The sequence below is a fragment of the Lucilia sericata genome, unplaced genomic scaffold (genome assembly GCF_015586225.1).
Source record: "Lucilia sericata isolate MDLA Ls3-8-SP2 unplaced genomic scaffold, ASM1558622v1 Contig000082F_arrow, whole genome shotgun sequence".
Lineage (NCBI taxonomy): Eukaryota > Metazoa > Arthropoda > Insecta > Diptera > Calliphoridae > Lucilia > Lucilia sericata.
The window spans coordinates 533,498-558,321 of NW_023994115.1; the positions used below are offsets into that span (position 1 = coordinate 533,498).

The following is a 24,824-nucleotide window of genomic DNA, read 5'->3' on the forward strand; positions in this document are numbered from 1 at the left end:
TATATTTGTAGAGCTATTGTTTATTGCACGTCGTAAATTATACCAATACGGTCTTTGTAAACTTTATATTATAAATCCACGCTATCAAAACACAATATCTAATAGAACAAATTTGCCAGTGAATTCACCTTTTGATAACTTCGCCTTGCTTTGTTTTCAGCTAATGTAGCTGTTTTATTTCCCAAGTTAAAAATGGATACAATTTTTATATAAAATCTACACAAAAAGATAAAATAAATTATCTGTAAATACAAACAATATCAAGCTTAAAGTAAAACATTTGTAATATAGAAATAAGTACATAATAATAATATCGTAGTAATATACTATATAAATAAAATAGTTAAAATCACTTGACATCTTTACAGCATTGACAACATTGTCAAGGAATGCAAAATAAAAAAAATTTTGTTAAAACACCGCAAATTTTTATTAAAAAATGCTAAAAAAAACTTATTTGTATCAAGGTATATTAATTAATATATCTTGATATACTTTGTGATCTTGATTCATATAAGAAAGCCCAAAGGGGGATATAAAATAAAAAATACTACAATATTAGTTTACACAATAAAAACAAACTGTGTCGAATGGCAAAATACGCCGAATGTAATTTAAAAAATGCAAAGTAACAAAAATATTAAGAAAAGAAACTCTATAATATCCAAACAGCAACACATAACAGAGGAGCTTAGTGAAAATGGTGTAATACAATACAATTGTACCGCCTGTCGGAAAACTTTTCGCAGTCGTTCCCAGAAATATTACCACTTGAATTGTAATCAGTTGCAGAAATTTTTATACCAGTGTGAGCATTGTGATAAGGTATTATTTTATTAATTGTTCTATTAAATCTACAAATTTGTTAAATATGTATGTTGTATGTATACTTTTTGTTAGAGTTTTGTACGGAAGTCTCAGTGGAAATATCACAATGAATCTCATTTATCTCCTATCAACGAATGCAAAAGGTGTCAGAAAATATTCTCTAATCCCTTAGCTTTAAAGAAGCATTTGTCTTTGCATAAAGTAGAGCCAAAATTCTGTCCACATTGTGATAAGAGTTTTAAAAAGAAAGTCTCACTGGAGCAACATATTGCTGCACAACATCTAAATCAATTACAATATGGTTGTGCTTATTGTAATAAGAAATATGCTTCGAAGTCTACGCTACAATTGCATTTGCAATCACATGAGAGTAAGTGTATTAATTTAAAACTTATTGGCCTTATTCATAAAGAAAAACGAGCTGCTAACTACATACATATGTTAGTAATTTCCCTTAAGGGAAATATAGCAGCTTCTTAGTTAGTGTTAGGCCTTATGTATTTCGGAATTTTTTATTACTAAGGCGAAATTTTTTTCTAATGCTGATACTTGTATAAATATTATTCAAAAAGGATCATACAAAATGTCAGATAATATCCATAGTTGAGTTGGCAGAATGTTTAATATAATTAATATATCTTATCAGAATCATTATAAATAATATTGACCACCATTCTGACACGTAATGAACATTTACTCTTTAAAATGTTTTAATTTAATCATCTCATTTATATTATTTTCATATTAATATTAATTTTTGGCAACGATTACTAGAAAATTCATAATTTTTTTAGGAAAGCGCTTTGAATGTACATTATGCGAAAAACAATTTCAACGTAATTCAATATTAAAACTACATTTAAAACGCCACAACAATTCAAATGTAATTTGTAATATCTGCAAGAAAGTATTCAGTGAATCCGGGGCATTGGCTAGGCATAGTAAAATACATGAAGGTAATTTTTAAACCTATTTTATTTATTGGAAAAAGTTCCATTTAATACTTTACTTTTTTAGAAAATGTAGTACAATATCATTGTAAATTGTGCGATAAAAATATACTTAGAAAGGACAATATGACTAGACATTTAAATACAATACATCCAGATGAAAAGTTTGATAATATTGTTGAAATAATACGACCAATGATGTCGGATACAAATTTAAATCCTAAGCACACAATTGCAGAAAGTGAATCAATTGATATTGATACTTTCAAAGGAAAAAATAAAAATATACCGGGGAAAAATTTTGTTATTATTGAAAATAAATTACTGCAGAAACCTTATGAGCACAAAGACAGTATAATTGAACTTTCCAAAAACATAACAAACGAAATAAGCACATATGATCGTACGAAATATCCTTTGATAAACCAAATCAAAGTCATTACTGCAATTCATACATACGAAAAAGAAATATTTAATGAGAGTAACGAAAATAAAACAATAAATCATCAGCAACAAGTAGATTCTAAAATATTTGAACCAGCTGCTTCCCCCGATGAAACCAACTGTGATTTAAAGGCAATACCAAGTAAATTTGTAGAACAAAATGAAAATAATATAGCGGATAATTCATTAGGCAAACAAAAATCTCAAAATCAAACTGAAAATGAAACTAAAATGCAAGACACGTTTTTTGATAAAGATTTTTTTCAGCATCGTAAACAAGAAAAAGAACAACCATTACAGATTTATGAACCACCAAAAACACAAACTATTTCTTCTGTCATTAGATCAGTTGGAAATGCTAAAAATTTAACATACTATTTGGAGGCACCTGTTACGCCAATTAAGCAAACCTGTTTGGAATATAAACATAAAAAATATTGTCGTAATAATTACAATATTGACTTATATCGTAAAATATTGGGCTGTGATGAAGACGATGATGAAAAGGAACAACCCAATTGCATATTTACGCCACAAACATCATCAACAGCAGCTGCAGTACACTGGCGTAAAAGTTTTAAAAATAATTATGAAACATGGTCATCATAATCATGTATATATAAACATACATATTTATATTATTGGTTTAGCGTGCATTCAATGTGCTTGTAATTTCCGAGCCTATAAAGTAGATAGGTATACATATTCCGAATCCGAATAGATAGCGAGATAGCGTCTGTCTGTATGAATATTGAAATAAATTTTCTAAATACCCCAGATATCTTCGGGATCCAAATCTTCAATTATTCTATGAGATTTGCTTTTGAGAATCAAAATCGTTTCATTCCGAAAAATATAGAATTTTAAATACACAATATGTACATATGTACATATATATTTCGAATATGGTGAAAATAAAGGTATTTTTTATTTTAACCTTATCTTAACCATTTATGCACATAATTTGGAATTATTCTGTAAAAGTTAAAAAAATAAAAAGAAATAAAGAAAATGAAATTCTAGGGCTTTAAACAAATATAGATGGTTGGTTTGTTTGTACACTAAACCGACATAATATACTATATTTAATATATCTCATATATATATATTTTAAATGCTTATTTAATTCTGTACTTATACATTTTAAGCTATTTTTTAGTTTTTAATATTGAAAATGAGTAAGAGTAATATGAAATAATTTAAAGAAAATGCATATATTTTCACAATCTCAAAGATAATAATAAACAAAAACGTTTTTAATATATTTTAAAGTAATTGAAGAGCTAAAAGAACTGATTTTATTAATATGTGATTGAAAATCCAAAATTATAAGTTAATTTATTATATTTAAAGAATCTTAATAATTATTTTATATAAACATAATAAAATTAGTTTTAATTTTAATTTTATTTTAAAAAAGAAAACATTTTAAACATGTGCAAATTTTTGTCAAACTGCTCTATAATTAAATAGTATGTATATCGGTACCAAAAATGCAAAAAGCTTTAATGAATCTAAAAAATAAGAAAAGAATCATTGCATCAAACATATGTACATGCATATATGCTACCTTTGCAAATGCAAAGAGAGTTGTAAATTTTTTTAAGTGAATTTACATTGATTTTCAGCTGACGATATGTCTATAATTTGCATACCTTTCAAATCATTAAAATAATTTTGGCTATTTGCCACTATCCTATTTCATAAGTAAATTTGCCTGCGTTTAAAGACATTGGCCGTGATCAAGAGCAACGAAAAAAATAAGTATGTGCAACGAACCTGACGTCATGGGAATACCATATACCAATACTTATGCTTTTGTATACAGAATGTAATTAGTTTTTATTCTCAATAATGTTAACGCCACCAAACGAGGAAGATGCTTTGGCAGAAGTATATTATTTAACGCAGGAAACTACAAAAAACTGGCGTAAATTATTAAAATACGGAGAAACATTGGAAGTGGAAACAAAAAGGAAATTATTATGGTTATGGCCAACGGAAAAGAATTTATGGCAAATCAATAAACTATTAAGAGAATACAATATAACGAATATTTTAAGTATAGGCTGCGGTAATGGTTTATTTGAATGGTTGCTAAAAGAGGTTCTTAGTAAGTGTTTAATGTTATATGCTGCTATAAAGCTTTATTATTTTTCTTTTTTTTTCAAGACTTACAAGTTTATGGCTTGGAAGTGGATCGCCAGTGGTGGCTTAGTAATTATGCTATTAAATCATTTATACCTCTGAATTATATGGAAGATATGAAAAAGGATTGTACACCTGCTAGTTTTTTACAAAAGTGTTGTGTTTTAAATAGTTGGAATTTTGCTTTAATGTTTTGTTATTTTAATAATCGTTCAGCATTTTTAGAATATTTAACATTTTATGAAGGCAATTATATAATAATAGTGGGGCCTTTAGAGAAAACAGAAATTTATACTGATCCTTTACCATTAGAACCAAATCTTCCTGAAGATTTAGCAGCAAAATGGACTTTAAAACAAACTGTACCTATAGAAAATAATAATATTTTAGTTTTATATGAAAAGAACATAAAAAGTGATGATAACTAACCGAAACTTTGTTTTGTTGCTTTCATTGTGTGTTAAGTTCAAAGTTAGCAATGAAATTATCTTTGAAATCTAGCAGAAAACACAAGTTATAAGAAATAAAAAACAAACATCTATACAATTTTGAAATAGTGTGTTATATTTAAAATAGCAATTTCGGAATAAGGTCGTATATAGTATCCTTTAATGAAAATATCCCTGAATGGCTTTTGTATTTCAATATGGGTCAATAATAAAAATTTAGAAGTTTTGTTAACTGCAAGAATCAATATCTTGAGAATTAATTCAATGGAATGCAAAGGCGCAGAACTAAGATAAAAATTTTCGAGGTATGATTTGAATGGAAATAATCAGCCAAAAAATTCTGGTCGCAATTCATACTTCTTTTTTCAATAAATTAAACTCTTTTCTAACTATTTTTTTATGTTTATTAAGCTCTACTAACTTCTATATGAAATTTACAAGCTGGAATTGATTGCACTTCGGCTGTAACAGTGCTATTAATACCAAGATTACTTAAAGCTCCTCTAACCAAACCACAAGTAAAGGCCACAAACTAAAAGAAGTACAAAACAAACATTTTTATGTTAATAAAAAATTTTATGGATTATAATTTACATACCTTGGGAGCATGTTCCAATTGTTTGGTACCCGGTGATATACGGGTCAAAAAACGAAATGCTTTATCTTGCACTACATACATTCCCTGATTATTTGTCCTTAAATTATCCACTTGTTTTTTGTAAATTATAGTCCAAAAATCAGTGCAAATAAATTTTATAGTTTCCAATTCATCTTTAAATCGTGGCACATCACGAGTTAAGCGCTCTATTAAACGGAAACCTGCTGTAAATCCTATGTATTCCAATGTAGAAAAATCGTTTTCCTAAAAACAAAAATGGGGGCAGTGATAAAAAGCTTTGCGGTTAAAAATGTTTGTAATTTTTACCTTATTGTCTTCTAAACAATAGTTTACAATTTCAGCATGTAAAAAATCAAATACTATATCTTCAGACATTTTTATTTGTAGATAAAACAATAATTTTCAATTTTTACCGAGAAATTATTTTGGTTTCCTGCAAGTAAACAAACAAATTTGCTTTGATCAGCTGTGATGAGTTATATATAACTTGGCAGCACTTTTAGGGTTTCTTGATATAAATTAAATCTCCTGTTTTTTTTTTCTTTTTTTCATTTTAATATTTTTTTAAATAATATTGGATTCCATTAAGATTTCAATAAAATTTCATATTTTAATTTGCGATTATACTTTCATTTCAAGTAATGCAAATTTTTCTTTCGACACAACAAATTCCATTTTTAAGCTCGATCTTAATTTTCCGGAAATACATAATATATGTATGTATATATAATCAGGCAACACTTTTTCAATGTTTACATTTTTACCATACACTCGAAGTGTATAGCACTATAATTGCGAAGATATAATGAGTGTGTCATCATTTTTGTAACACATCAATCGGTTTGGAATAATTTCTGACAATTAAATAACATCCATCCTTCTGTCTATGTACAAATTGTATTATATATGATTTTTATTAATTTGTAGCCTTTAATAGGTGATTTATTTCAAATGCATTTACTTATGTATGTATGTATGTATGTATGTACATATGTTTAACTAAAATTACTTTGTAACCATATAGGGTATTAGAGTACAGACTTGACGGAGTTTACATTAGTTTGTTTTGCAAATTATTTGTATACAATTGCAAAAAAATAAGCCGGCAAATACTTTTTGTTCCAGTTTCCTTTTAATAAAAAAACATCTAAATATAAATATATTTTATAAAAATTCTACACATAAACTTTTATAACGAAAATATTGTTAACAAAAAATATTAATTTCTGAATTTGCGAATTGGCTGTGATATTTACTTTAAATAAAATTTTAAGTGCAGTATATAAAAAACATAAATATGAAGAAATTTCTTGGGAATATTAATATTAACTACAATAAATTATTAAACTCCACAATTGCTTCAATTTTACTTTTATGTACCTTGTGTTATTTGAGCTATGGTCATGCCTTACGTGGCACCTTCGTGTTTGACGACACAGTTGCCATTAAACGAAATAAAGCCATCAATCAATTGCCCACTAATTTTACAGCGATTTTTACTAGTGACTTTTGGGGTTCAAGTATTACCGATGATGAATCACATAAATCTTACCGACCTCTAACTTCGTTGATGTTTCACATGGAGTGGGTAAAATGGAAACTTGATCCATTTTATATGAAACTTATAAATCTACTAATACACACCATCAATACAATTTTAGTTTTATTAGTGATGAGAAAAATACGATTTTCTACATTTTCTTATACCGCGGCTTTATTGACAGCCATTTTATTTGCCGTGCATCCGGTCCATACTGAAGCAGTGTCGGGTATAGTATCTAGGGCTGATTTGATGTTTTGTTTAATATATCTAACTACATTACTAATTTGTGTGACAATGCATAATAGGAAAGCCTCTTGGTTACCAGGACTCGTAGTAGTTCTTACATTTCTAGGAGTTTTATTTAAAGAATCTGCCATAACAATACCATTGTCCTGTGTACTTTTGGATTATACTTTACAACGCATCTATACTTTAAACTGGAAACAGCAATTAAGAAAAATATTAACAACAACCAACATGTTCTATGCCTTAACAACAATTTGTATAATCGCGTTACGACTCTGGATAGCAGATTTTAAAAGTCCTACATTTCGTAAAGCTGATAATCCCGTGGCTCATGCCGATCATTTTTTAACACGTTTACTATCACAAAATTATCTTTATGTGTACAATCTACAAATTCTTTTAAACCCATACCATTTGTGTTTCGATTGGGCCTTTGATTGTTTAAAACTTGTTGAGAATCTAACAGATTTTCGTGTAATACCTATACTTTTTCTATATGTGTGTTTTTCCGCATGTCTCTATAAATATCAGTATAATTTTGTGCCTGCTTTTGGTTTACTACTCATCATCATTCCATTTTTGCCCGCCACGGGCATCATTAAGGTGGGCTTTGTTATTGCTGAACGCGTTTTATATGTCCCCTCTATTGGTTACTGTTACTTGGTATCGTGTGGTTTTATGTGTCTGCAGGAAAAATTTAAATTTCGCAAAACATTGTCGTTTGGTTTCATTGTTCTAGTGTTAATATTTATTTTACGCAGTCGTCAACGTTCTACAGAATGGTTAACGGAAGAAAAATTATTCACCTCAGCATTGGATGTGTGTCCTAATAATGCCAAGGTATTTTAATTTGTTTGTTTATCTGCATTAAATAATATAGAGAAATATTATAGGTTCATTACAACATTGCTCGCCTATCAGCCGATATGAAGAATAATGCCCAAGCTTTTGCACATTACCACAAAGCTATTGAACTATATCCCGATTACGATTCTGCTCTTATGAATTTAGGTAATTAATTAAAATATTTATATTATTTAGGTTCAGACTTAGTAATTAATCTTAATTTTAAATTCGGCTTAAAATCTTTGAATTTAGCACTTTTTAAATAATACCCTGTAAAATAATTCGGAAGCTTAATTCATTCATTCCTTATAGGGAAGATTTAATTTGAATGATTATTCTCTTTTGTAATTTCTTCTATTGCTTCCTAAGTTTTTTTTTTTTAATTTAAACCCAAATAATAAAAGGAATAACAAATAAAATACCTAAAATTTTCCTAAATTTAGGTAATCTCTATCGTGAGACTGGTGATTTAAAAAAAGCTGAAATATATCTACAAAAATCTCTGGAAGTTACACCAGATTTGCCTGCAGCTTGGATGAACTTGGGAATAGTACAAGCGGCAAGTAAACAATTTAAAGAATCACTTAACAGCTATAAGAAGGCCTTAAAATATCGCAAAAATTATCCAAACTGCTACTATAATATGGGTAATTTATATTTAGAACAAAACTTATACACCGAAGCCTTAAATCATTGGCAAAGAGCTATTTCCTTAAATCCAAGTTTTCAAAAAGCCTGGACTAATATGTTAACAATGTTGGATGCAAAAAGTATGTTTGAAGATGCTTTACGTCTGTCCGAACAGGCTCTTATACATCTGCCCGATGAAAGTTCAATTTTATTTTTGCGCGCTAACGTTTTTGGTAAACTGGGACGTTATATAGAGGCTGAGCAATTATATAAACGTATTATAGCCAAGGAACCATTAAATTATATGTATCATACTAATTTAGCTGTACTCTATCATCGTTGGAATAGATTAAATGAAGCTATTGCTGCGTATAGAAAGGCGTTAGATGCAAATCCACAAAAGGCGTTAACAGCTAGAGATAATTTAGGTAAACTAATAAAGAGATTAGCAAATGAGAAAATAGATAATAAACAGACTGCTAGTATAAGTTAAGTAAATATAAATAATGTATGTTTTCATATAATAAACTCACCCATCTAAGTAAATGCCTACTATTCATAATTTAAGGGAACTTTTTTATCAAGATGTCATTATTATTTGTTTGCGTTTATATTCCATATTGATATTGACCATTATTTGTCTTATATGAAACATATGTCGCATAACTTAATGTTCTAACAAGTTTATAAACGATCATTTAATGTCTAAATATTTACCATTTATTGATTATATTTACTCATTCATATATTTGTATATTTTATTATTTTTATGGAAAAAATATGATCTGATTGTAGTCACGTCTTAACAGAAAAACACCGTAAAAATATTTTGCATTTAGCACCTCGTCATCCACGTAGTTTAGTTAAATTTATTGTATAAATATTTTAAATTCGTATATATATATATATATATATATATATATATATATATATATATATATATATATATATATATATATATATATATATATATATATATACATATATACTAGATATTTATTTCCATATTCGATTAGCGCAGGAAGTTTGAAATATATTTTAAAAAATTTCTAATTTATTTCATGAATTTAAATTTTGCATGTATTTTTAATTGATTAAAGTAATATATTGTAACATAATTATTATAAATCAATTTTTATTCTCATAACCGTTTTATTTTAATTATTTTATTATATATTATTATCAGCGCTAATATTTTGCAACACATAAATATATTGGTCTTACACCTTATGGTATATTCCTATATATTTGTTAACAATTGAAAGACAATTATTCACAGAAAGAAAAACTGATTTCAAAAAATGTTCAAATCAATTATAAGTAGTTATTGAATATATAATTTTTAAAGTATTTTGAGAAACTGTGTTTTTCATAAAATTTAATTAGCTTTTTCCAATAAAATCAAACAAAATCTATTATCTTCACAATTATTTAATATTTATTTCAAATATAATTAAATGGAAATGGTTTAATGTTAAATAAATGATTGATTCTTAAATACAATACAAATAAAATATCTGTACCCACATAAAAAACAAAGAAAATAAAAATAGTGAATGTGGCACAAATGTAACGGCAAAATAAAGGCTTAAAATATAATTATGAAAATTAAAAACAAAATAGACAAGGCATTCATCAATAATTTTATAAATAAAAAGAATTTGTTTGTCAATTATAAATTAGATAATAAGGTACGAGTAATTTAAAAATGATAACTTATATAAATATTTTGAATGTGTTTTGTTTGTTTCTTTTTCCATTATATTTTTGTATGTTGGTTAGTTTTTCTTTTTATTGATTTTAATATTTGCACCTTAACAAATAAATAAAAGACTAATTTAAATAGATAGTTACCAAATGAATGACATTGACAAACAATATAAATAAATCATTCTTTTCTATACACTATGCTACTATAGTAGAGTAAACTTAAAACTACAAATAAATTAAAATAAACACTTTTCATAGATATATAATTTGTAGTATAGTATGTATGTATGTACGTATTTCCGATAAGAATAAAGTTAAATGTGAAAAATAAAATGTATAAAAGACGTTAGTTAGATAAACACAATGCGTCAAAAATATATGAATAAAAATAATAATACAAATAAACATTTGACATTGCATTGTTTAAAAAAGGATTCACTGAAGCAAAGTTCTGCATTAGATATAAAAAAAAAAATTAATAAATAAGTCTTAAAATTTTGAGATACGCATGTAACACAAAAAAAGTTTTGTTTTCTTTTTTTGTAATGTATATAGTATATATAATATAATGGCATGAGATATTTTTGAACTATTCCAAAAGTTGACTTTACTTTTTTGATTACCAAAGAACACGGGAAACGTTATTCCATAATAGGGTCTAGAAAATTTTCCTTAATATATATTTGGAGAGCATAGCCTGACGTCTTTGTGATTTCAAGTGAAGCTCTTTTACGTAGAATAGTGCTGATAGAGATATATTATATATGTAGTATTTTTTGTTTTGTGATAAGCAGGCACAAAGTAAAAGCTTGCTAACAAATATAAGAAAATTATAATAATAATTCTTTAAAGTAAAACAAATTCCTCTGTTTCACTATCATCATCATTGCTTGCTGGTGTCAAAGAATCATTGTTGATTTGTTGTAGTTGTTTTTGTAAAGGTTTATATAGAGAATCGCTCATTTCATTTTGACTTTCATGTTGCAAACAACGTCCTCTAGAGAAAGAAAATAAGGGATAATTCATTTCGGCAAATTGTGATGAAGTTTCCGTAAAACTATTGGTCAAACTTGAAGGCATTTGTTGTTGATGTTGGGTGATGACAGAAGGCTGTTTCTCTAGACTGCCAGATGCGCAACGCATGGGATGAAGATACTTAAATAAAATAACATTTTAAAAATTGATAACTTAAGCAATTTATATACACTTACCATTTGCACGGATTCGACAAAATTATCAAAATCTGTTTTAGTCTGACAGTAGAAACCAATACAGCAACTTGGATCCATTTTATTCGTTTTAAGTTTTCTGGGTGACTTGCAGTGGAATGAGTGTAAGGGGAAATTCTCTTGATTAACGTCCACCATTTCCTGACAATAATGAGGATCCAAATGTATTAATTTATCCTCTGCAACAAAAAACAATAATAATATCGAATTAATTTTCAACTGACCTATAATCACCTTTACATTCAAATTAAGTATTCATATTTTACCTACCCTGAAATCCTACAAAATATAAAGAGTGTTTTGGTCGACCACCTATTATGCCAATACAATATTCAGTGCTGAGCAACAATTTCAAACAATGAGCATATACTGGATTTAATTTCTCGGTACCCAAGCGTAATGGTATCAATACAATCAATGATTTCCAATTTTGTTTAGCTTCTAATGATTTAGGAGTTTCAGGTTTACGCCAAGGTACATGAGGTTTGGGTGTAGGCTCGGGTATGCAACATTCCGATTCAATGTCTCCAATATAAACTGAAGATAACAAACTGTAAGAAATATTTCATTGAAAATATATAAAGAAATTATAAACTTACTTGTACAATCCTTGGCCACATAAATAACCAGATTATCAAAATCAGCATTTTCTTGAGCAGCATTTTTTAAGGATTGTCTGTATTTATTTTTTAAAAGAGAAAGTTATAGTCTAATTTAAGTATGGCCTTTAGTTTAATCAAAATATACCTTAATAAATATGACACCGAAGCTGGTCCATACCAATCACCCGGTTTTTTACCCATTTTTTCCCCCAAACCAACTAATGTGTGTATAGAGAAGGGTGAACTTTTGGAGGAACTATCTCCAAACCATTTAATAATCTTTTTATGCATATTATCCTCATAGGTCGAATGCAATTGTGATTCTGAATCATAGCGCCAACCTTTTAAGAAATATAACAATTATTATTTATAATATAATGTAAAGTAATTTGCGGCGGAAATATGAACTTAAAAATTAGTGCAACAATATACTTAATAATCTGTGTTATGCGGAATTTTCCTATCATATCAACATTTATATGTCTACCATTATAATAAAAGGGATTTTTTGATCTTGAATTAAATTTCAAAATATTGATATTTTGGATATTTTGAACGATATTCTTGTTAGTTACTCAGAGTTAATTGGATATAAAATTTATCAAAAATTTACTTACTGCGTCCTAAAAAGTGGCAAATTAATGCTTGAGCCAATAACATCTGACCACTGCGCAACATACAGCCCCAGCCACAGTCTGAAGTGTAATTTGAACCATTCATTAGCGGAAACTCTCGACGATATGTCATCCAAATACGACTGTAGAAATCACGCTTAAATCCCTCAATACCCTCCTCCCAAGGGTTATCCCCAACCTGATTCTCTGTAGCATCCATAGCTAATTCCTGTGGCACAACTATCTCCTCTACCTGTTGAGGATTTAAGACAGGATACAATGGTACCGTATTACTATTCGGAGTCATTATGTTTTCTGAGTTGACTTGCTGTATTGTATCATAGGCACTCGATATGATACTATTGTCTTGTCCCGGATTATTACTCAATTCGGCTGAAGTTTCCATGGAAGAAGATGGTGTAGCCTTACGGTGATAGCATCTGCCCAACAACCAGACAGGTTGTTCTTTGGAGAAGTTTGATTTCAATTTTCCACTCCAGCCATACTTAACGTTGTGCCACATGGTAAGCAATTTCGACTCCATACCTTTGGTGGGTGTTCTACCAGCAGCTGGTGTTGAGGTCGAAGTAGAAGAAGCAGTGTTGCCATCGTTATCATCACTCTCTGTGGCATTATTGACACAGGAGCCACTGGACGTGGTATAAAGCTGTTGGAAAGCATTGATAAAGCGCGAAGAAGTCGATATTTTCCTCTGGGGTGTTGAGACTTCTGATTTACTGGCATTTGCTCCCGCTGGAGGCCTTCTAACACATTGTATAGTAGCGGCCTGTTCCTCTTCGATGGCACCCTCCTCTACTGGTATGATATTAGCTGCAGTTGTTGTGCCCACAGTTGGGCCGCCTTGAAACAAGTTCAATTTCTCTTCCGTTAACTGCGACAATAAACCATCATAGTTCATCTGTGAATGCGAATTACAATAAGGAAATTTTTTTAAACACGGATACATTGTTATTGAACTCATTACAACAAATACGCGAGTGTATTGTCGCCTGCCAACTGCTACTTCCACTATCGATCGATCGGTAATAAAAAATTTAAATTATTTTCAGTGCGAATGACTAAATTGTTTATCACTTAATCACGGTCGCTGTATGACTGTTTTTGGGAAACCTCAAGTAAAATATCTATTTGATAGCAAGCGGGCATTTCGTTCGTTCCCTCAGTTTTAGATTTATAACACTTTGGTACTTACCATTTATGTTGATAAGATTTTTCTTTCTTTTCTTCTATTTAATATGTGAATAATTTTCAATTTTTCTTATCTTGCTATTATTTATAATGATTACATTTAGTGTGTTTTGTTTATATAGATATTAATAATTGGTTTTGTTTTTATTCCCAATTTCGCGTTCAATAGTTATTTATTTTGTATATATTTATTAGATTTTTCTTAATTATTCAACAAAAGAATAATAATGAATGCAAAAAATATTATTTATTGCACATATAGTAGTTCTAAACGTAAATTTTTTTCTTTATTCTTTTTGTTCTTGACGTTTGTTTGATTACTCAATTTTGCATAAAGTTTTTTTTTTGAGAAAATGAATCAAAATAAAAACAAAAATAGTTGTAAACAAAATGAAAAACAATTATTCGGTTAATCGAATAATTGAGGTTCATGTCCGTAATGAAATAAAAATTTTATATTCATACCGAAAATGCAAAAATGATTAGAATAACATATTTTTTCAAAGTAACATAAAAATACCTTGTGATTGTTTTCTAAAAAAAATAATAATCTTAATTAAAAATTATTAAATTTTAATTAAATTCATCAACTACCATTTTTTGCAACTATTCCCATCTGCTGCAACGTCAAACAATTTTTGTTGAAGCGTCGGCAGCGTCGAAATTCTGCTGCTAGATTTTTTCGCGCAATTTTTAAAAATATTACTTCGAACTTTGAACAAAGTTTTACGCCGACCAAATTTCAGGTTTATACACACCACATATTTAACAAATTTTAAGATGGCCCAAAGGGCTTGGTTTTGAGTTTGTAAAAAATTAATAAAATTAAAAATTAGTGAAAGTGTTCAGCAAATTATACAAAATATGGCGAAAGACTTCAAGCCGTCTAAAGCTAGAAATTTTCCGCGGCGGCGACTTTGACATTTTTCGGCGGTTAGATTTAGTCGGCTCTAAGCCGAACCGGCGCAGGTCTCTGACAACGTTGCAAAAAAATGAGCGGCGCTCGAAGAATAAATTGCATTTTTTTATCGCAGAAATTTGGAAATTTTGTTAAAAAGTTTACAATAATTGTGCCTAAAACCTAAAATTAATAACTTTTAAAAACTTATAAACAATTAAAACTAACAACTGAGTAAAATGTAATTAAATAATTGCAAACAAATTAAGATAAAAGTTAAAATTATTAAAAAGAAAAATTTTCAAGAAAAAATTTGCTGGAAAAGTACACACGTCGTTTTCGCTTTCTTCAATGGTGGCTTTGAAAAAAACTTGAAGAAATAAATAGGTAAAGTTGCATTTTTCTACAAGAACATGAGTTAATAAAATGGAAATATAATAAATAAAGTAGTGATCTAATTAAAAATACAAGAACTTGCAAGTAAATTTTAAATTAAATAATTGTTTATTGAAAGAAAAATTTGTTTTATTTTGTAAAAAGAAAATCTTTTTTTGTTAAAAAATTGTGTTAAAAGGGAATTTGTAAAACGAGAGGGTGCTCTGACCTCACGAATCAAAATCAAAAAGAGAAAACGTGTAATTAAAAAAGCAAAGCAAAAAAAAAAAAACAAGAAATTAAAAAAACCGTTGTTTGTTTTTACGAGAGGAAGGCGGAAAGTAAACAATGTTTATGTTTTGATTAGCAGTAGTGGTCCACTAAAAAATCAACCTACGTGTAAACATTACAAAAAACTAAAATAGAGCAAATAATATGACTGAGGCAAAACGTGTAACTCTAACTACTATAAGTAGTACTGTTAGCTCCTCCTTAATGACGGCTGGTTCGTCTAACGCTTTACGTTTCGGTGCAGATTTTTTGGCTCAAGCAGAAAAGTCTGCGACAACAGGAAATGCTTCTGCATCTACTGCAACGAAAGGTTCAACAAAAACGATACGTTTAAATGTGGAGCTCTTTCAAACAGACTCAAACAAATATCCAGAGTTTAATTATGCAAAATTATTACATTTGGAAAAGGTAAGTGGTGAATTATCTTTTTTAGTTATCTTCATATTTTCCGATTTCATTATTTACATGAATAGTTTGTTGAAAAGTTTATTGCAACTTTGATGAGCACGTGCTTCTTTTAACAAAATCAGATTTCATTTACACTTATGGCGGATCTTCAAATCAAAAACACTGTAGATGGTTTTAGGTATAAAATTATAACATTATAATTGGAATATTTGGTATTCATATAGATAAACTTTATTTCCTATATTTTTCTTAATTCTAAGGATTCGTTCCATAAATGATCAAAGTCGCGGTAAAAAGTCACCTTTCGCAATTGAACTAATAAAGTATGCTTTGAGGTACATCAGAGCGAATACACCTTTGTTTTTTAATTGAAGATTCAGACATTTTTAAGCATGATATCGTATTGTAATTCTAAATTCTGAAGTTCTTTAATTGACCACAATCAATTTCTGAAATGACTTTCCATTTACAAGTATAGGAACGGTGTGACCGCGCAAGCCTGCCATTCTTACTTGTTTTATATATTTTTTTAATCTGTCTATTCACAAAAATTCGTGATTTCTTTAGTTTTAATAAAAAGCTTATTTTTATAATAACTATGAACACTATTTAACTAATGCAAGATAAAATAATTAAATCCGTAGAAAAAACTTAAAAAGTTAAAGCAGAAATCAAATGGATTCTCCGATCCTTTTGAAGATAACGATGATGATGTAGCACGTATTGCTAAAGAACTTGAAAAGAAATACGGCAATGCGTATAGCAGTGGACGTGGTAAAAATAAGAGAGATGATGTCGACATTGGAATGGGTTATGATGAATCGGATTCATTCATTGACAACACAGAAGCGGTAATAACAAATTTTCGAAAAACTATGTAACAATTAAAAAAAAACAATATAAAAATCTTTATTTTAGTATGATGAATTAATACCCGATGAAGTTGAAACTATTGAGGGGGGTTTTTATATCAACTGCGGAGCTTTGGAATTTAAAAAGTTACACACCGAGTCGTACACTACTAAAACTGATGAAATTATCAAAATGCCCAATCGTCCAAAAAAACGTGTGATTTCTTCATCTTCGGAAGATTCCTCATCTTCGGGAGATGATGAGGAAGATGATGACGATGATTCGGAAGAGGACGATGATGATGATGAAACATCGGTGGAAACTAGTAAATCGAAATCATCTGTTAGCACGAATGATAAAAAATCAAAATCTTCATCATCATCTGTAACGAAATGTAATCCTGCCAAAAAGAAAGCTACTGCCCCTGAGCCTGGAGGAGCGGCTAAGAAAAACAAGGAAAAGAATCTGATCAGTGGTCTATCATGTTCGGCCTCAAGTTCTCCTAAAATATCAGCCGAAGAGAGGGCCTCTGATGTTGAACGGAATAGCAAGAAAGTGGAAAAAACAACCACCGTAAAAGATATGCTTAAGGCTCAAAGGGATAATTTCTTAAAATCACAATCAAATGGCGAAGGCAAGGGTAAGTCATCGGCCGAGGACGAGGATGACGATGATTCTTCTAGTGATGATTCCGAAGATAACGATGACGAAGAAGATGAATCAGATGATAACAGCGATTCAAATCAAAGCGAAACTCAAACATCAAAGGATAAAAAGCAGACATCTGGAGCAGAAGATCAAGGCAATGAAAGTAGGTTCTATTTTAATTTAAAAAAAAATTAGAGTATGCTTACATAACATTACGTAAATTACAGAATTACGAACAAGTGATACTAACCTACCCGAAATGGAGGCGGATGTATTAACTAGTATAACTGAATTTAGAGATGGCGCCAAATCTCAAAACTTAATTGGCAAAAAGTTTCAATTTGATGATAAATTATCTGAAAACTTTCTCAAGTACTTTTTTAAAAATTCTTTTGCAAGAAGCTCTATTCCCTTATGCTTAATAATTTTTCATTTAGAATTGATGACTCACTTTTGTGTATGGACAAGGCTCAACGTAATATGGTTTTTGCTCATTTAGAATTTCATCTCTCCCTACCGAGATACTATTTTCTAAGGAAAGCCAAACAATTGCGCATTAAAGAAGAAAAACTAAAAAGCAAACGTTCATTTAATAAGCTACATAAGGCTATAACAGAAACAATGCCAGCAGTTATAGCCAGTTATGAAGCGGAGCTCAGAAGATATTCGGAATTACTGTAAGTTTTTCTAATTACTATGTTATAAACAAAAATACAAATGTCATTTTATGTATTTCTAGTGCATCCAACTCAAATACAGAACAACCTCCCAAAATGCCAAAGAAAAAATTCCCCTGGAATACAAATTTAAGGTAATATTTTTTCATTTTAATAAATGTCTATTTTTTTGTAATTCATTTTACATATACATTAGAAATCTTTTGTACGATGTCTATCAAGTACGTTGGACTACATATCCAGTCTTGGGTACACGCAAAGAAACTCTCGAAGAATTCATTACGAACTATATGCGAGATAAAGTTGTAGAGATTTGGCCTAAAGGCTGGATGCGCTATGAAGAGCTGCAAAAAGAAATCGAAAAACGTAAAACAGCAGCTAAAAAAGCTAAAGAGAAGAAGAAGGTTGCATCAGCCACTACCTCAGGACAATCTTCACCCAATCCCAATGTGGCAAATAATCCATTGACATCAATACAAATTACAACTGTTTCTTCACTAGCTGCATCATCTACGAACCCCGGTCTTCCCAATGCAACATCAACGACAACCACTACAGCACAACCAGTTTCTTATTTGAAGCAATTTGATGAATTAGCTTCACGTTCTAATGCCAACTCGGATACGGATTCTGTAGCCAGCAGCAGTACATCATCAACTTTGAAGCGTAAAAATACAGATGCTAATCGCAATAAGCCAACAAAACCTAAAGCGGCGAAACTGAATGGCGACCAAACAAAATCAATCAATAATAGTAATAACAATAGAAATATCCCTCCCACCATATCAGTTGACCTAGTATCGCCCAACAAAAGAACTGATCACAGCATTAATCATATAATGTCACCAACCGAGGGTTCAGCGACAACTTCAACGGCTTCATCAATATTTAGTTCCACTACAGCGGCTGTATCGCAGCCTTCAAAACATTCCACTAATACACATGTCATTGATCTCGATAACTATAAAAGTGTCGGTGATATAATACAAACATCGAAACAACTACAGGCGGCAGCTGCATCATCACCATTAAACACAAATAATAGTACATCAGCGAACACGGTGCCACGACGTGAAAGTAGTGGTGATTCAGAAATTGAAATTGTTGGTGTTTATCCAGCCAAACAGCAAAATAAAAAACTGAAATCTAATAATCGCAGTGTAACGCCAAATTCCAATTATATTAATACGGAAAAAACTTCACCAACTAGTTCCCACCATTCACATCATCACAATAACAACAACAGCAGCAGTAATAATCGCAAAAAGGGAAACAATGCTGGTTTTACAAATCTACCGGGAATGGATGTAAATAAAATGGTTAATACTCTTATGGAATTGGGAGATGTAAGTTGAATTTAACTATAAAATTGTTTAACTTTTGCTTGCAAAATGGGAATATAATTACTAATCTTATTAAGAAATTTTAATGTTAAGTAAAGGTTCGATGATAAGTGAAGAATGGGGAATTTAGTAAAAAATATATCAATATGAATGAAATGAATCATCATTATCTTTGATAAATCTTGAAATATATTTTTTTACGCCAAAAAATCATCTCTTCTTATAGTAACTTTATTGAAAATTCAAATTCAAAAATTCATATGAATATTTTTCAGGAATTACAAATTAAACCAGTTTCAACATCGACTGCTCAACAGCAGACCTCCTCTTCGACCCACAAGTCACAGGGTTCTGGAGCGCATCAATGACCCACGACACCATTGTTAAATCTCGCAGCAAGTGGTTTTTTAACAGCTATACCTTCAACTTCGATGGCAACAAACACATTTTATAATCATGAACAAACTGTAGCAGCGGCCTTAGTATTATCCTCAATGTGTGGTAATACCTCAACAACAACTACCACCGGAACCAACAAGTCAACTATGTCACTGCCAACGATCGTGGCTAATGCAACGGGTATACCACAATTTTCAACAGCAACAACAATAACAACACCAACAACATTGTTATCAACCAATAATGATAATTTAAGTTTTAATAATTTATCAACACTGCCCTTATTTTTAACACCACCACCACCCCCTTCTTCATCCACATCTCCCATTGGTGTAAATATGAAATCTTTTCTACCACCAGTATCATCATCTCACCACTCTCCCTCATCTTCGCCACTCAATATGTCGACGTCACCCTCAACTAATGCAGGATTCTTAACACCCAATCCATTCTTAATTTCCAATTCACCTTCACCACCTTCAAGATACGATCGCCGTTCTAAATCACCAGCAACATCAGTGTCATCGTCACAGCCGTACAATCATCTTCCCCATCTTCAGCACGTACAGAAATAATTATCGTAATTGTTTGAATATGAAAATGTCCTTGTACTTGTTGCATGATTTTTATTGATACTTATTAGGCTTTTCCATAGAAATCAATGTAAAGTAGTATGTTTTCCTTATAATTTATATATTTTTTGTTATAGAATTATTAATTTTTTTTTTTTTGTAATGTGTTTTCTTTTTTTTAATTTAATTTAAATTTAATCAGTATAAAAATTACTTATTACTTACAATATATTAAAAACAACAATTGTTCATTAAGAAATTATATCGTATTAATAATTTTTTCTAAAAAAATAAAAAAATTATCTTAAATAAAGTCAATGATTTCTTATCAAATTGTAGTTTTTTTAATCATTGTTGATTTTGTTTTTTATGCCAACAAAAGGTTTTCCTACCTTTATGGAATTTCGGGGAATACGTGTCGTGTAAGTGTGGGTAAGTTGTAAAATCGGCAACTTTGACAAATCAGATAAGAAAATTTCAGTTACTTCAGCTTTAGAATTATAAAAAGTAAATATTAAATGCAAATTTAATTTTGAAAGGACTTTTTATGGGGACTTTGATCAATTATGGCCATTTATGGACCTATCCTCATGAAATTTGATCGAAAGATTTCATAGCTACCAGTTATGAGCGTTAAAGTAATATCTGAAAGGTTTGGTAATTGTCCCGCTGTTTCAGCTGAAATCTGTCAATTTTCATTGGCATCAATTAAAACTCGATTTGTTTTATTATTTAGAAAATGTTGCTTTAATATTTATTTATTTTAAAATTAGAAATTATATTATAACTTGTTTGAATTTAATTATTTTTCTAAAATGATGTTAATTTGTTTTTATTATTTAATTTATATTTTTATTTTATTTTGGATAGTCTACATTTACCATTAAATTGATTTATATTTTCTTTTTGTTGAATTACATATTTAAATAATGCAAAAATATGTCTAATATCATCGAATTAAAGCACATTCATAAATCAATAAATTTTTGTAAATCAGTGAAAGTGCATAGAAAATGTTGCAAACCATCAATGTTAAAATTACTACTAGAAATGGTAAAAAATTAAATAAATTAAACATACATATTTATGTATATTTGTATATTAAATATATTTCTTTTACTTTTAGGTAATAAGATACAAATTTATATGTATTAATTAATGTATGTAGAATATGTACACTTAGAGCCAGCCTTACGGAAAAGTAAGTTGCAATTATTTGTTATACAATAGACTTTATAAAAATATTTAATATAATAAAATCATTTAAAACGTACATACATCTATTTCTTAATTATTCCATCTTGTTTTTCGGCTGACATGTCAATAATTATTAATTTTAATTACTTTTCCCAAGGGTCATGTCATAGAGATGGAGTTTGTTTTATTAAGTGTTTGTTATATTATCAAAAAATATTTTAAAGCGCAAAATTTCAAATATAATAAATTCTTTGAACAAAAAAAAAAAAAAAAAAATAAAAAAAATAATGTATAAAAACTTCTTAAAAAAATAATAAATTGGAAATAATCCAAGTGAATTTAACAAAAAAAATATATAAATATACAAATGTAAATAGTTTTGAATGATTGTGTTTCGGTACCAGTTTTTGTTTTCGATTTAAATTAATAAAAACATCACAGTCAAGTAAGAATCCCTTCATTTTCTGTTGTGATTGAGTGAACGAACAAAAATGAAAAAGAAAAAAGCGACTAAAAGAAAAACCTTTAATAATTGAACTGATTTTACTTGATCCAACGAAATATAGATGTTAGACGATTGGCAGCCGATGTCATTAGTCCCTCGGCAATGGTGGATTGTTGTTGTGGCCCAGTTGCTGTGGGCATTAAATTTGTATTGATAAGTTCATGTTGGGTTGGTAAGCTTGACACTGATTCCCAATCTAAACGCAAGGAATTTTCATCTTAAACAGAAGAAACAATTTTAAGGACATAAAAAAGGAGATTATAATGAAATAGACCCACCTTCTGATTCCGATTCTGTGGCCGTTTCAATGCCTATTAGTAATGAATCTACGGATTTCATTAATGGTGCATTTGCCACCTCTTGAAAACCATGACGTCCCAAGTCACTCTTTTCTGGATCCAATATTATAAGCATGTTTTCCAATGTATGATTCTCATTGAGAGATCGCAACTTAACCTGCTGTGTATAGGCCAAATACATGATATTTGAATTAAGCCTAGATACTTTGCGTAAAAATTGTTCCTCGTTTAATTTTTTACAAAAATCTCTGAAAGTAAAGTATATAAAAAAACATTTGATCAAAAACATAATTTTTTTTTGTAAAACAGAAATTAAACATTTTTTATAAAAAGATATTTTTCGGAAATTTTTGTCTAAATATAGAATTGTTGCGAACAATACTAATCCTGGAAATTTAATCAGAATAAAAAACCACTCACCCATAAACTACTTTATAAGGTAATCTCACATTTAAATAGTAACATATCAATTGCAATAATTGTGTTGTATATGTCAAAGCACCCACAATACGAAAGCCATTAACGCGACTCGGTACTATCTCGTTAGCTGTTGTCTTGGGTACATCGTCTTTGTTGTCTTTCAACCAATCCAGGTACGCTGAATAATCACCATTTGCCGGCAGAGATGGTGCAACAATACGATATTGCATTTCACTGATGCCGCTGCCATGAAAAATCCATTTACCTCGTATGTACGATGTATTCTTAGCATCGGCCAAGGCGGCTATAGTTTCTGAATCTTCAGTTGGGGATGTTGGTGATTTTGGTTTGTTGGGAGGACGTTCATCCTTGAGCACAATTTCCGAAATTGGAAATATATATTCCACCAATTGTCTAATACCACGCCGTGTAACATCCTTAAGTTTGTCTAATAGGGCATGATGACGCTCACGTAGTTTTTCTATTTTTTCTATACGATCCAAAACGTAATCTTCCAGCTCTTTAACTTTAATGGGATACTTTGGCAACGTTTTACGTTTATCCGAATTGGCTTTATACAATTCGTTGCGCTGTTCGGTGAGAGTTTGCAGATTAGTTTTCTTCTCCGCAATTAGCTGATGCAATAAATCCACTTGCTCACGATGACGTTTGAGTTCGAACATAAGATTCTCACTCGATCGTTTTTCTTTTATCAAACGTTCATAGCGTTGGCTGAAGACTTTCAGGCCTGCTTGTATATTTAAATATTTTTGTTGTTTTTCGGATAAACTGAAAAATACCAACAGAAAAATAATCTCTACATTACTTCCCCCTACACAAAAACATTACTCACCATTCGCCATGGGGTTGTCCCTTGCGTGTTATGTATCCGGATTTAACACAATCACGGCAGTGAAATCTATGTTGTTGTGTAAAACATATTAAACATTTTAAGGATGGAGCCGTAGCACTGTCCACAGCTCCAACACCAGATTTTATTTTTCTCTTCAATCTATTTGAGGGTTTGCCTTTCAATTCTACAACATCGTCATCATCTTCATCGTTCGAGGTGCTAGAAACTTGAAAGTTTTCTGGGGCTTTTGAACTTTCATCACTACTACTTGAAGCCATAACATAATTAGTTGAATATTTTCAATATTTTAAACTTCTAATAACAAAATTTCAAATATCCACAAAATTTACGTATTTTTTTCTTTCACACACAATACACTAATAAAGAAAAACAACAACAGTGTATAAAAAGCAAAAAAATATTGATAAATGTCAAAAGCAGCTTCTTCTTGTTTTGCAAAACACAAAACTGAAAAAGAAACAAATCACAATAATATTAACAGCTGTCGTTGTTGAGCTGATAAAAAAGGTAGCATAAATTTACGATATATTAATTTAGTAGTATCATCAAATTTTAGTACTATTCGAACCAGAAACCTAGACGCCGAACAAAATGGCTTTGAGCAGCCGCCGCCGAAAATTTTTGAGCTTAATGCGGCTTGAAAATTTCTCCAAATTTGTATAATTTACAGAACACTTTCGCTAAATTTGTGGAATTTTACAATATAAAATTTATTTTTTTTCATTTAAGCAAGTTTTCTTTTATCTAATAATAAGCCGCTCATTGAAATTTGGCCGGAGTAGAACTTTGCTCAATGTTCGATGTATATGCTTCGCCTCAGATATTTTCGTGTTTTCGCGCCTAATTCGAGTCGCTGCTTTGACTTCAAACCAGCTTCGTTGACGTCAACGGAGCTACACCTTTTTACATTGCTGGTATGTCATACCGTAAAAGGCTAGGGTATCGAACATGTGTATTTCAAATGGGAAGTGCAGTTGATGTCAATTCTGCCGACTGCGA

At 29.8% G+C, this 24,824-nt stretch overlaps 7 protein-coding genes across 10 annotated transcripts; 4 read left to right on the forward strand and 3 right to left on the reverse strand.

Moving 5' to 3' along the window:
• Positions 1–341: 341 nt before the first annotated feature.
• On the forward strand, positions 342–3,497 carry LOC119599568 (PR domain zinc finger protein 15). The gene is made up of 4 exons (XM_037949375.1): positions 342–825; positions 901–1,198; positions 1,623–1,784; positions 1,846–3,497. Exons 1-4 carry the CDS (start codon positions 622–624, stop codon positions 2,829–2,831), a joined length of 1,650 nt encoding a protein of 549 aa, XP_037805303.1. The 5' UTR covers positions 342–621; the 3' UTR covers positions 2,832–3,497.
• A 215-nt stretch (positions 3,498–3,712) lies between these two features.
• Positions 3,713–5,908, reverse strand: LOC119599570 (trafficking protein particle complex subunit 6b). 2 transcript variants are annotated; one of them, XM_037949379.1, is made up of 4 exons: positions 5,745–5,908; positions 5,418–5,681; positions 5,241–5,351; positions 3,713–3,736 (listed from the first exon to the last, which is right to left on the reverse strand). In XM_037949379.1, exons 1-4 carry the CDS (start codon positions 5,811–5,813, stop codon positions 3,728–3,730), a joined length of 453 nt encoding a protein of 150 aa, XP_037805307.1. In that variant the 5' UTR covers positions 5,814–5,908; the 3' UTR covers positions 3,713–3,727. The 2 variants fall into 2 exon arrangements, with proteins under 2 accessions (XP_037805307.1, XP_037805306.1); XM_037949378.1 differs by lacking the exon at positions 3,713–3,736 and having other exon boundaries at positions 5,206–5,351.
• On the forward strand, positions 3,848–4,916 carry LOC119599569. The gene is made up of 2 exons (XM_037949376.1): positions 3,848–4,335; positions 4,395–4,916. Exons 1-2 carry the CDS (start codon positions 4,077–4,079, stop codon positions 4,796–4,798), a joined length of 663 nt encoding a protein of 220 aa, XP_037805304.1. The 5' UTR covers positions 3,848–4,076; the 3' UTR covers positions 4,799–4,916.
• Positions 5,909–6,378: 470 nt separating the features above from the next.
• On the forward strand, positions 6,379–9,580 carry LOC119599579 (protein O-mannosyl-transferase TMTC4). The gene is made up of 3 exons (XM_037949390.1): positions 6,379–8,067; positions 8,121–8,238; positions 8,517–9,580. Exons 1-3 carry the CDS (start codon positions 6,736–6,738, stop codon positions 9,194–9,196), a joined length of 2,130 nt encoding a protein of 709 aa, XP_037805318.1. The 5' UTR covers positions 6,379–6,735; the 3' UTR covers positions 9,197–9,580.
• A 542-nt stretch (positions 9,581–10,122) lies between these two features.
• On the reverse strand, positions 10,123–14,365 carry LOC119599571 (cysteine protease ATG4C). Of its 2 annotated transcripts, XM_037949381.1 has the most exons (7): positions 14,072–14,365; positions 12,862–13,777; positions 12,390–12,585; positions 12,242–12,318; positions 11,913–12,179; positions 11,625–11,821; positions 10,123–11,568 (listed from the first exon to the last, which is right to left on the reverse strand). In XM_037949381.1, the coding sequence occupies exons 1-7, from the start codon at positions 14,072–14,074 to the stop codon at positions 11,260–11,262; spliced, it is 1,965 nt and encodes a 654-aa protein (XP_037805309.1). In that variant the 5' UTR covers positions 14,075–14,365; the 3' UTR covers positions 10,123–11,259. The 2 variants fall into 2 exon arrangements, with proteins under 2 accessions (XP_037805309.1, XP_037805308.1); XM_037949380.1 differs by lacking the exon at positions 14,072–14,365 and having other exon boundaries at positions 10,229–11,568; positions 12,862–13,988.
• A 669-nt stretch (positions 14,366–15,034) lies between these two features.
• LOC119599554 (yemanuclein) lies at positions 15,035–20,192 on the forward strand. 2 transcript variants are annotated; one of them, XM_037949354.1, is made up of 9 exons: positions 15,035–15,352; positions 15,540–16,039; positions 16,684–16,890; positions 16,958–17,702; positions 17,767–17,911; positions 17,977–18,216; positions 18,279–18,350; positions 18,413–19,562; positions 19,835–20,192. In XM_037949354.1, the coding sequence occupies exons 2-9, from the start codon at positions 15,776–15,778 to the stop codon at positions 19,925–19,927; spliced, it is 2,916 nt and encodes a 971-aa protein (XP_037805282.1). In that variant the 5' UTR covers positions 15,035–15,352; positions 15,540–15,775; the 3' UTR covers positions 19,928–20,192. The 2 variants fall into 2 exon arrangements, with proteins under 2 accessions (XP_037805282.1, XP_037805280.1); XM_037949352.1 differs by having other exon boundaries at positions 15,035–16,039.
• A 1,077-nt stretch (positions 20,193–21,269) lies between these two features.
• LOC119599575 (beclin 1-associated autophagy-related key regulator) lies at positions 21,270–24,218 on the reverse strand. Its single transcript, XM_037949386.1, has 4 exons — positions 23,805–24,218; positions 22,952–23,740; positions 22,511–22,779; positions 21,270–22,449 (listed from the first exon to the last, which is right to left on the reverse strand). The coding sequence occupies exons 1-4, from the start codon at positions 24,080–24,082 to the stop codon at positions 22,271–22,273; spliced, it is 1,515 nt and encodes a 504-aa protein (XP_037805314.1). The 5' UTR covers positions 24,083–24,218; the 3' UTR covers positions 21,270–22,270.
• Positions 24,219–24,824: the final 606 nt, after the last annotated feature.